At 37.0% G+C, this 11,887-nt stretch overlaps 1 protein-coding gene across 1 annotated transcript in view; it reads right to left on the reverse strand.

Annotated features, from left to right (window-relative positions):
* The window catches only part of LOC140145021 (galactosylceramide sulfotransferase-like), a 104,996-nt gene extending 94,077 nt beyond the window's left edge, over nucleotides 1-10,919 (reverse strand). The window contains exon 1 of the mRNA XM_072166811.1: nucleotides 10,730-10,919. Coding sequence (XP_072022912.1) covers nucleotides 10,730-10,863 — 134 coding nt within the window. The 5' untranslated portion in view covers nucleotides 10,864-10,919. The remainder of the gene's footprint in view (nucleotides 1-10,729) is intronic.
* Nucleotides 10,920-11,887: the final 968 nt, after the last annotated feature.

The raw sequence follows: 11,887 nt of genomic DNA on the forward strand, positions 1-11,887 counted from the left end.
CGTTTACCGACATTTAATCCACATTGTTATTCATGAGTTCTCAAGTAGGATTTACTTTGATCAATACCGATTACTTTGGTATTGTACTTCATGCATTTTCATGTCTCCAGGAGCAACGCACTGAATTGTCTATTGTTCTATTGTGTCCGATTTGAGCGCTGACATATTGGAAAATGTTGCCAATCAATATTCATGAGAGTGTACATTCAACGTCCAATTTTCGAAATTGGGTGACTTGTGCTTGGCAGGTGTAAAATACATCTGACTGGGCGTTTTAAATACGTAACGCATAAAGGCATTGACATCATCGAATGGCTGCCTATAGTGCTGTTAGCGTTTGTAATTATTGTAGTTTCTACAATAATTATTATAATGCCTACATTTTGTCATTCCTTTTTCTTTTCTCTGTACTTATTCTTTCCTTGAAGTATCACTCCCTCTTCTTATCTCCCTTCCCTTCTCCATCCCCTCTTACTTTTTGTCCCCCTCATTCCTATCATTTTTCTTACCTTAACTTTCTATTTATTTACTTCTATTTATTTATTTCTCTTCATTTCTTCCTCTTTCTCCAACCCCCCTCTCGTTCTTCATATCCCCTCTTTCACCTCTTCCTCCCTCATCCCTTCCCAAGACCTCTCACAGAAGAGCTGCCCCCCTTCAGTACGCCACTGTTTATGACATTCTCCTTTTTAAAATAAAATAAAATGTCAATTTGTGAAACAACTTTTATATAGGCCTATACCGGTATACTTATTATTTGTTACATGTATACGTATAGCTATTACCATTATACAGTACTATAGACATAAATGGCAGCCTTGAATGCTTGATGTGTAATCATTCAGCAAGCGCATTCAATTTATTTAAATGAAGTACCTGAAGTCAGTGGGGTGATCACGAACTGTACTCAGCGGCTAATGTGTGCTTTTTGTGCTTACGGCTACTCAATCACATCCTTGTGTGTTATTATAACAAAAGGTACTTTTCGTTCCAGACGTCGCTTTCACGCGCCTTTCGTTTGATCACTTATTGACAGTAGCCTGCTAGGTAAAGCGTTAATACACTGTCGGGTCAGCTTACCGATTTAATGGCGGAAGCCCTTTGTCCCAAACAAAAGGTACCTTTCGATGAATAGCTTGTCAGATTTCAAATCGGCACACGGTTTCAATGCGTTACGTAATCTATTTCTTCTCCATCTATTTAATAGCTCCATGTCCAGGAGCGTGTCTATTGGATGATTTGAACTAATGACCTTCCGTGCAAGCACACTACAGGATTTGTCTGGTAATGTGATCATCGGTCATTGTCGGTCATTTCCGTGCGTGATCGAATCGATTCGACGACACCGTAATTTTCCAAAAAAACACTCCTGTTGCATGCTGGGAATGTTTGACTTGACAACAAGATGGCACCTTTCATCTCTATCTTCCATATCTTCCAATTTTCCCGAACTATGATGACTTTTTTCTAAGGGTTGGCAGTCTTTGGCACTGAAACGAGTTAGCTAGTTACGATTGTACATATGTAAGCTATTAAATTCATCAGGTTTCATGTACCGGACACAGCTTTTTCAATAGCTACGCATGGCGATTTTGTTCGAGATAGGCCGAAAGACTCAGGCTAAGCATAGTACGACTATCATATGAGATACCACCAAGTTCTATTCTACACATTATTACGATTTGCGCATGCTCTAGTATCCCATATGGTGTTGCAAGGAGATTCTATTTGTTTTCAGGTAAAACCCATGTTTTGTTTTTAATACACTAACTTAAAATTAAAATCACTAATTAGCGGCCATTGCAGTTTGCTCTGGATACATTTTACTGCATTTTCTGCGTAACGATTTTTAAATCGTAAGTTAAAATTGTGATATATTTAATTTTGAGAATTACAATTATATAAAGGAACACATTTAGCCCATTCACCTAAGATCTACGTGCTTGAATAGAATATTCGATCACACGTGTATATCACAATGCATATGTAAACTTTGTCTATCTATGGCAATAATCTATATAATAATACGCATCGTCTATCTGTCTATCTGTCTATCTGTCTATCCGTCTATCTGTCTATCTGTGTGTCTGTCCGCCTATTTTCTCGGAGACTAGGGGTCGCACGTTCCTCAAACTTGGTGGGTGGGTGCAGCTTGACCCCACACAGAACAAGTTTGTATTGGTTAGTGGGTCAAGGTCACCCAAGGTCATCCAGGGGTCAAATGATTAAAAACTGTTTTTCTCAGAGACTGGGGGTCGCACGTTCCTCAAACTTGACGGGTGGGTGCGTCTTGACCCGGGACAGAACAAGTTTGTATTGGTTAGTGGGTCAAGGTCACCAGAGGTCATCTAGGGGTCAAATTAGTAAAAACTGTCATATGGGTAAGCAACTTGGTGGGTAGGTGCATTTTGACTTAAGACGGAACAAAATTGTATTGGTTAGTGGGTCAAGGTCACCCAGGGGTCATATGAGGTCAAATTAGTAAAAACTGTTTTCCGCCTATTTTCTCGGAGACTAGGGGTCGCACGTTTCTTAAACTTGGTGGGTGGGTGCATCTGGACCTCAGACAGAACAAGTTTGTTTCGGTTAGTGAGCCAAGATCACCCGAGGTCATCCAGGGGTCATCTGAGGTCAAATTAGTAAAAACTGTCGTATGGGCATGAAACTTGGTGGGTACAGTCAACTTTTAGAGTCAAATTTTTGGGTGGCCATTTTGGGGTCATCCAAGGTCAAATTACTAAAAACTGTCGTATGGGCATGAAACGTGGTGGGTACAGTCAATATTTAGAACCAAATTTTGGAAGGTCATTTCGAGGTCACAATGGGTCATGTGAGGTCAAATTAGTAAAAACTGTCCTATGGGCATAACATGTGGTGAGTACAGTCACCATCAGCCAGGTAATCACGACAGCCGAGAACCGCCAAATACGGGTAACCGCCTAGTAGAATATTTATTTCACCAACGGAGTATGGAGCTGTATTAAAACACTGTGCCGGACTCAACCGGAACATTTTGAAAAGAACATTACATCTATTTTTCATCGAAAATTTACGCAATGAAGTCACCAAAATCTTACCTTATTTGATAAAGATGAAACTCAGCAAAAAAAAAAAAAAAAAAAAAAACGGCCGATTTTGATGAACTTTTCGATGTGTTAAAGTACATTTCTACACAAAACGATCGAGAAAACAGTTTTACTGTTAACCCCGAAACAAAGCTACTATGCATGCTCAAAGCATCAGGGAAATTCCATAATCTTACTTCCGGTAGCGTTTGTTGTTCTTGGATGGGTTTGTTATAGTATTTTTTCCAGTAATTATTTCGCCAAGCATCGGTCGCGGTAAATGTACTATAAACATGAAAGGAAGTACCATTGATATACTCTAGGCTCTATGGGGGAGTTTGTGGCCATCTCTGTTTTACTCGGTCAACCATGATTTTATTGTTGTACAAGTCAAACTTGGGTGATTGATCTGAATTTGTCTAACATTTTCAATAGAGGGCTTTTTTTTTCCAAATGGCCGCCAAAATTATTACTTTTGACAATATCTCAGTTTCTGGAGTGCGTAGAGACACGATTTTGGTGTCTATACCTATGTTTTTACTACCAAGAAATCCAATAAGACCAGTTGTTTAGTCACTGGCACCTCCTTTGAGGCGGCCATCTTGAATTTCAAAATGGCCACCAAAAATTAAAATTGTTATTTATAGCTTAGTTATTTATAAGCAAAGAGCCAACATTTTGGTGGCTATCTAATAGTGTCCAATGGGAGCATTAAGAATATCTTATTCATCAAGTTTAACATCTACATGATTTTGTCCATGCTTAAAATGCATTTTATATGGTATAATACTATTCAAATCAGACCTAAGCTCACATGACTATTAAGTTTCGTCTGGTAGATTTTCTGAGCCTCCAAAACTTTTATTATTAGGCATTAGGTTAAACTTAGGTTGTGATCGAAAGAAAACCGTACCCATTTACAATTTGATTTGTAAGGAACATGATTATCTTCAATAATACTAGCCCATAATAATAGTTCATATATATATATATATATATATATATATATATATATATATGTGTGTGACGTGTCTTGTCAAAAGGAGACACTTTTGGGCAGGTTATCAATTGTGTTACATGTCTTAAATATAGAGATAGTTTGCTCCACAATGCCATTTTCTCCAATGAAATCAGACATTCCTAAGCGAAAATATTGAGTTCATAACTTATGATATTATAAAATTAGAAATTGAGATATCGGCCTTTAAAAATATTATTGACAATGTTGAGAGTAGGAATTACCTTGAAAATCAGACAATATTTTTAACATTGATAACATCACAAATTCGCAACAAACCGAAATTGTGAAAAAATCACCCCGGCAGATTTTTGGCTATTTCTCCATTTACGATCCTGCCCAAAAGTGTCTTCTTTTGACATGACACGTCACCTATTGTCTATCAGGTCAGTTGTGGAGATTTCTACAGCTATCTGTCTTCTGACACTTGCAGAATACACTGCATTTTACCATTGCCGCACGGCAAGGACAGGTTACACAAGCACATTTGCCGCAATGACACACCACACATTTTCATGCACCTATCACGCAATAATGCATACAATGTACACTAGTGTTTCCAGCAGCAGTTTATTTTGGCTTGACGGCCAGAACGTTGACATGTCCTTTGGACTTGTTGTAGATAGCTCAATTGAGCTCAGTACCACTGGAGTTGTGCTGCATCACCTCAACCTCTCTGTATCTTTCACCGATTGGTCGTCATGGTAAATGTCAAAGATATAATCACATCTGCCATGGTGATGATACAGAGAGGTTGTTTCTGCAAATTTTGAGAGCAGATTAGAGAAGCTTGTAAGTCATGATAGAGGCACTCTTTGGATTCCTGCCATGACATGCATCAGGAAGGTTGAATCATCTTTATGCCGGTAGTAATAGTCACCAGGCTTTAGGGTTTCCTCTAATTCCCTAACAAGTTGGCTCTTTTCTGGTTTGGTCATTAAACCGTCATCACCAAACAACAATAGGGAAGGTACGACATCATATGTCAGAAGATCATCAGTGCCAAGTCCTCTATCTCTAGCCACTTCGATGGATTTGTCAGTCATATTCAAGGCTGCGATGACTTTCTGGTCTGTTCTCTTGGGTTTGTCTTTGATTGAGGCCGTTGTTTTGAGATTCCCTCTGTGAATAGTGTCTTTCAGTTTTACAGATGTCTTGATTATTCTTTCACTGTGGAAAGCCTGATATTTGTTCTTCCTTTTTCAGATGCATTTAGTACACCTTTTCTGATTTCTGATGTCATCACCAACGGTGACTCTCTCTTTTCAGTGAACTTCATCATCTATTGAACGTGCCCTTCTTGTTTGTTAGTGACTGAAGATGATGACTCATGATTGTGCCGTGCCTCTGAGCTACTTCTGTCGACACCAGTAAAGTCTCTGTGCAGGTTAAGATCCCATTGAGCCATGATGCAGTCATGTCTACAGTAGGATTCACCACGACCTTTGCAGGACTTAAACCCCATTAAAAGCTATTAAACCAAGATAAAACTAATTGAAAACAGCTCAACTGATTAAATCATATCTTCTCTGGTTAAATCCACACAATATATGTTTCTGCTTTACTGTGCAATGGAGCAATGAGCTGATATTATAGTTTCAGTTGGGTGAACGATTATAAAGTGAATGCTAGAGAACAAGTCTGTGTGGGCTTTTGTTTACGAAATGAGACAATACTCTGCTTATTGTTAACCAGCGTTCTTGAAAATGAGAAGCACGGTGGTTTGCAGACTTAATACGGTTTGGAAATAATTTCTTCAAATTTGTTGGTGTTATCTGTCGTTTACATATCCTTCCTAAAACACAAAAGTACGACTATAGCCAAACCCATAAGTTTGCTAAAAATTCAGGACATGTTACAAAACTATATATTCTAGAATTTCAGAAGAGTACTTTTAATATTGGTTGGTTATTTTTCACACAGCGACGTTAACTAGGCAATGTACTATTACCTATAACATACACTAAAACACCAAAGTACGAGTATTTCCAAACATCTAAATTAGCTAAAAATGTAGGACATGTTACAAAACTATATTTTCTAGTACTTTAGAAGAGTACTTTTAATATTGGCGGGTTATTTTTTCCACACAGCGACGTTAACTAGGCAATTACCCATACTTCTAACATACGCTATTTGTAGAGGTTACGCGTCAATGGTAAGAGCATTGTATATTGTGTATAGGAAAATAGACAGTAACTGCTGAGAATCGCCGGGGTCACATAAACATATGTTTAGACACCAACGTCAGGTTTATGAACCTCTAACCTCTAAGATAAAGTCAAAAGTAGTCAATTTGGCAGTCATTTTGAAAAGTGCCTTCAATAGAAAAGTTAATCATATTCTATTAATCTATACTAATAGTTTTTTTTGGGGTTCCTTGACCCTGCAAACTTATGTTTAGACACCAGCGTCCGATCTCTATGAACCTCTAGAGCTGAGATAAAGTCAGAAGTAGTCAATTTGGCGGCCATTTTGAAAAAAAACACCCACAATAAAAAAAGTTATTCATATTCTAAGTCTATACTATTATTTTTTTCGGGTTCCTTGACCCTGGAAACATATGTATAGACACCAAAATCATATCTCTATGAGCCTCTGTTTCACTTCTATTTCCTTATAGGCCAGCATTTTTGTTTTGTTTGAACCTGGTCCCATCAGGACCCAATTATTGCTTTACACGGAAAACAAGCAGGCAACCTGTATCAGGGGGTAGTAGGGTGGAAAATGACGGCGAATGCCGACGAATGGAAAGTTTCTGGATTAACTTCGTAGAACATGTCGATCTAGGCCTGTCCACGGGCGTCAATCCCGGGGGACAGGGGACGTGTCCCACACCTTTCTTCAAGATTATCATTTTGTTGTTCTTTTCGGCCACTTTTTGACAATTCAGGCCGACCCCCCCCCCCCAGATGGTGGTGACGAGGGGCGAGTGACTGCGGTGTGTTGGCCAATATGATTGATATTGATCAAATTACTGAATATGAAATATTTGTAATTAATTGTTTCACAAAGCGTCACATCGGCGCGAAATTATTTCATCACTGTAACAATTTTGCATAATTGTTTAGTCAGCTGCGTTAGTTTGCACTAAATGAGCGTACACATGTATATAATGAACTTCATTTGCAATAATATACATGCGATATATGCATACTTATAAACTAAAACAAATGCAACAAGAAAAATACAACCAATAATGTCTGCAACTTATAACATAAGGGCTAAGGGGTATGGGGAAATTGAAATACTGGTAACTGGAGAGGGGAATCGACGAGGTACCACAAATCAAAGCGACATATAGTGTCTGGGCCACCGAGTGCGAATATGTATTTATTTTGGAAAGTTTTTGTTCGTTTTTAATTTTGGGACGTTTTGATGATATTTAAAAAAAGCGACAAAAATCAGTGGGCACATACTTTCTTATTGTTAATACAGTTCTTTTCCACATACCTACGTTACCATTTGATATTTAAAAAAAGCGACAAAAATCAGTGGGCACATACTTTCTTATTGTTAATACAGTTCTTTTCCACATACCTACGTTACCATTTGCTTTTGTGATTTACTGATATTATATGTTTTGTGACTGGAATTTGGCGTTTTCAATGCGTTTGAAGCTTACCATGAAATTAAGGCTGATATCTGGTCATACTCCTTTTAGATTTCTGTCTAATCGTCGGCTTTTGCAGGAAACATAATGCGGATTGGCTCACGATAGATGTCCTATTCTTCTATGTCGGTCTCTTTATGATACAATTACTTTTTATTCATTGTAAAAACATCCAAACTTTCGTCTGGAAACAGGGTTCCAGACTGCTTTCGGAACAGCTGTAGTCTTCGGCGCCGTATCAAATCTCATAAAAAGGGCACGACTGGCGAGTATGTTTTCATGTTTCCCGCACGAAAGCTTGCGTCTACATCAATGTAATACTGCTTTGGAAACGTTGACCTTTGCCTATTATTTTGATTTATACCTGTTATCAAACCTGTGTTGTGATTGGCACCAACATGAGGTATCTCTTTGTATATTCAGTAAGCCGGCCGACGACTGACCTTGATAAATACGCTTGATTGGGTACTGTTATAGCATCCAATTTACGACTTTGTTTGTTTAGCACCTGGTCAGTAGATAATCCTACAGGGAACGCAGTAGTTTGATTATGGTGTGAACATGGTGAAAGACCCATTTTTGATTAGGTCCTTTGCGTGTATAGAAGAAAATTATAAATAATCGGAATGTTTGGAAATTTGAAACTAAAATACTAACTGCATCCTGTAATATGTATTTATTTATTTATCAGTTTATTTATGCATTATTTATTTATTTGTTTATTTACTGACTTATTTATTTATTTGGTAGATTGGTAAGTAATCAGTGATATTCCATGATTCAATGGTTTATTATTGATTGTTGATAACTGGTAAACTGAAAACGTGATTGATCGATCGATTGATAGCCATATCACATCGTCGGTCGCAACACATAGTGGCGTACGTGAAGGACAAAATACGTTTCTGATCAAAACGATTTTGAAGGATATGCTACTAGTAATGGAGTCGATACTCCTCCAATGTTATCTCTCAGTGACCCGATTTCATTTGTAATTGAAGTTTAAGGTTCGAACTATTAAACTATATCTTTAATAGTTAACAAGGAATACATATTATAGGATAATAGCTAGCTCTAAACCTATACGCCACTATGTGAAACGGAAAATGTTGAACATCACTCCACTATGTGTTGCGACCGACGACATGTTTTTATAGTTTTAGTGGAACGTCTTTTTGAATAACATCGTACATTAGATAAATATCAGTATTGATTTATAATATACAGCAATATCAAGGACCTATCAAACTCCTCACAGCAAACAGACAGTTGGCTTGGTGGTAAAACATTGAGTTTCATAACCGAGAGGTCCGAGTTCGATTCCCAGCTCTGCCTACTTTTTGTTTTCAAGGCTGGGAAAAATTGCAATTTCTGAACTGATAACTTATTTCTGTGTCCCTTACTCTCTAAATGTGAAAGAGTGAAAAATCACTCAAAAAGAGTGAAATCTCACTCTTTCAAAGAGCCATCTGAGTGACAACTCATTTAGAGTGAAGCTCACTCTCAAGAAAGAGTGAAAAAAATCACTCCGGAAAAGAGTGAATCAGAAAAGAGCATTTATTTATTTATTTATTCATTTAGGCCTATTTTATATACAAGACTATCACATCAGTTCATAACAGCTAACTATGTGCTTAGAATTGTTGTGAGGCTAGGCCCCGGGGGGGTAGGATAGGGCCCGGTCTAGGAATTTTGAGCTGGTCTAAAGCTTAAGCACATACACAATGTGTCGAACTTCAGTGTGGGATGAATGATGAAAAACTATGGATTTAGTGAAGCTAATAGTCAAAATGTTCAATGGTGAGTACACTTAGGTGTAGGACATAACACTTAGCAAATACCATGTTTACGGTCACAGTCTGGAGAAGCGTGATGCGACGGTAACCTATATAAGCTTATACATATGCGTACATGTAAACGGCACTGGGCAGGTAACAAACTGCTCACATATGACTTAAGCTTACTGCCGCCGTTGTCTCCAGACCAAGTGTTACTTGCTACAAGTTATGACCTACACATAAATGTAATCACTATTGAGTATGCCGTTTATTTCTTCATCAAATCCGCTTTCTTTTCGCCATTCATTCACACACTGTTCGCCATTTTGTTACACAAGTTCAACAAACATCGGCCGATTTTTGGCGCTTCTGATTGGCTGACAGTTCACTCCAAGAAAGAGTGAGAATTTGCGCCACTTTTGAGCGAGTGAGGCTCACTCGAAATCGCGAGTGAAATTATGTGTACTGTTTTCACTCTTTTAGAGCTAAAACCTACTCTTTTAGAGCTAACTTACATTCACTCTGAAATTCAGAGTGGTTTTTCACTCTTTTACATTTAGAGAGTACACCTTACAGGTACACTTCCTCTGCAATCCAAACCAACTTCCCGCCATTTACACATCCCTTAATGTTAACATATAATAAGAAGAATTCTTCTACATGGGACTTCCCATCGGTATTTAGCAATAAAAATTCCAAAAAATGTATCATGTTCATTTCAAATGACTAAGAGAAGACATAGAATTTCACAAAAATCTTTTTTTCTGAGAAATCTCAAATTTGCAATTGGGTTCCTTTAATGAAATCCTGGTCTGGAAATTCCTGCGTTTTTCAAGTAAGTTTGTTTTATGGGGGTGCAATAGATGTCTGGAAGAGCCATTGCATCACTAATCTTTAAAAAAGTTATTTGGCTGAATCGCAGGTCCTGAAGAGAATTATAACCAGGAGTTTATTTCTTTGACTTGCAGGGAGCTAACATCCAAAAGATGAGATCAATTATCTCAACTATAATAGCCGAATAATACCCCCAAATACTTCGGCGTATATTCATTCAACAAGTAATTGTTTTCCAATCTGTTTCAATTCATTTTCATGAAAAGTCAATAATTTGACGTGGACTATCTAGTGAAAATATAATAATCATTTATGATTTAATAATGGAGTGTGTACGAATCGATGTCTCGCTGCAATTATGTCTCAGATATTCTTCAATTGCGTCGTTGGTTTTACCCCTAGCTACTAATATAATTCTTACCTTACTCCTTCCATTCCTGATGGTGTAACGACCGAGTAGGCACAATAGCTGCACACTTTGTATACGGCAAAATGGATGCACACCACAACCCGAAGACCCAAAGTGTTCTTCTCATAACTCTCATTTTTAATCATCAATTGTTTTTTATGCAAAATGATCTTTTCCGTAATAATGAAACTCGTCAGTTATACATAATAGATTTTGATGGTTTGTTTCCAGAAATATTTCTTTCGAAGTTGGAAAAACTAGCTGGAAACAATATTCGTTTAGTAACCAGCCTATTATGAATGCATCACAATCTGCCACATGCAACGGTCTACTACGTATATGGTTATGGCGCAATTATGGTGATTACCATGAATACGTTTTAAAACTCTACAAATACGGCAATTACCCGTTCATGTCTGAGTCTGATTAAAGTTTGTTGTTTATCTTCTATAACTCCAAATTCCGCCAGTTTTGTTTTGTTTTTAAATAAAAAATATTGAAAAATTCATCATATCTATGATCACAATGCCGTACCTAACAACCTAATAATTGAAGTCTAATTTTGTGCGTTTTCATATGCCTATTACTAACATTTGTAATGTGAACTTAAAAGTCTGCAAAATTAAGAGAAAAGGTCACATCAGTGTGAAAATACATAAAAGGAATATAATTATAAAGAATTACAAAGAATATAATTATACAATTTACAACTCAAGCCATTATTAAAAGATACATTAAAAGAATATAAATCTCAAGAAAATACATTTGTACAGTTTGCAATAATTATTAAAACTCACATGCCATTATTAAATGAACATTGATCCATAAAAACATCATATAAAACACATAATAACTCAGTAACATATATATTTCAAGATGTTATTTACATTATACACTATTTAATTAAAACTGGTGAAAATATACATTTTTGTAATACCGTTTAAAAGTTTGCACATTGATTAATATAGGACTTTTAAGTAAATCAGGGAAATTACCAGATTCAAGAGACATATTTACAATGCGAGTTATTGTAGGCACAACAACAGGCAGATTTTGTTTCAGTAGTCATGTTGGTATCTGATCAAGAGCACACGTTTTATTTGTGAGGCGTTTAATCACCATTTCGATCTCATCCATAGTGTGATGTGCCCTGAGTAATTTAATTTGATG

This window comes from Amphiura filiformis, unplaced genomic scaffold (genome assembly GCF_039555335.1).
Source record: "Amphiura filiformis unplaced genomic scaffold, Afil_fr2py scaffold_117, whole genome shotgun sequence".
Classification (NCBI taxonomy): Eukaryota; Metazoa; Echinodermata; class Ophiuroidea; order Amphilepidida; family Amphiuridae; genus Amphiura; species Amphiura filiformis.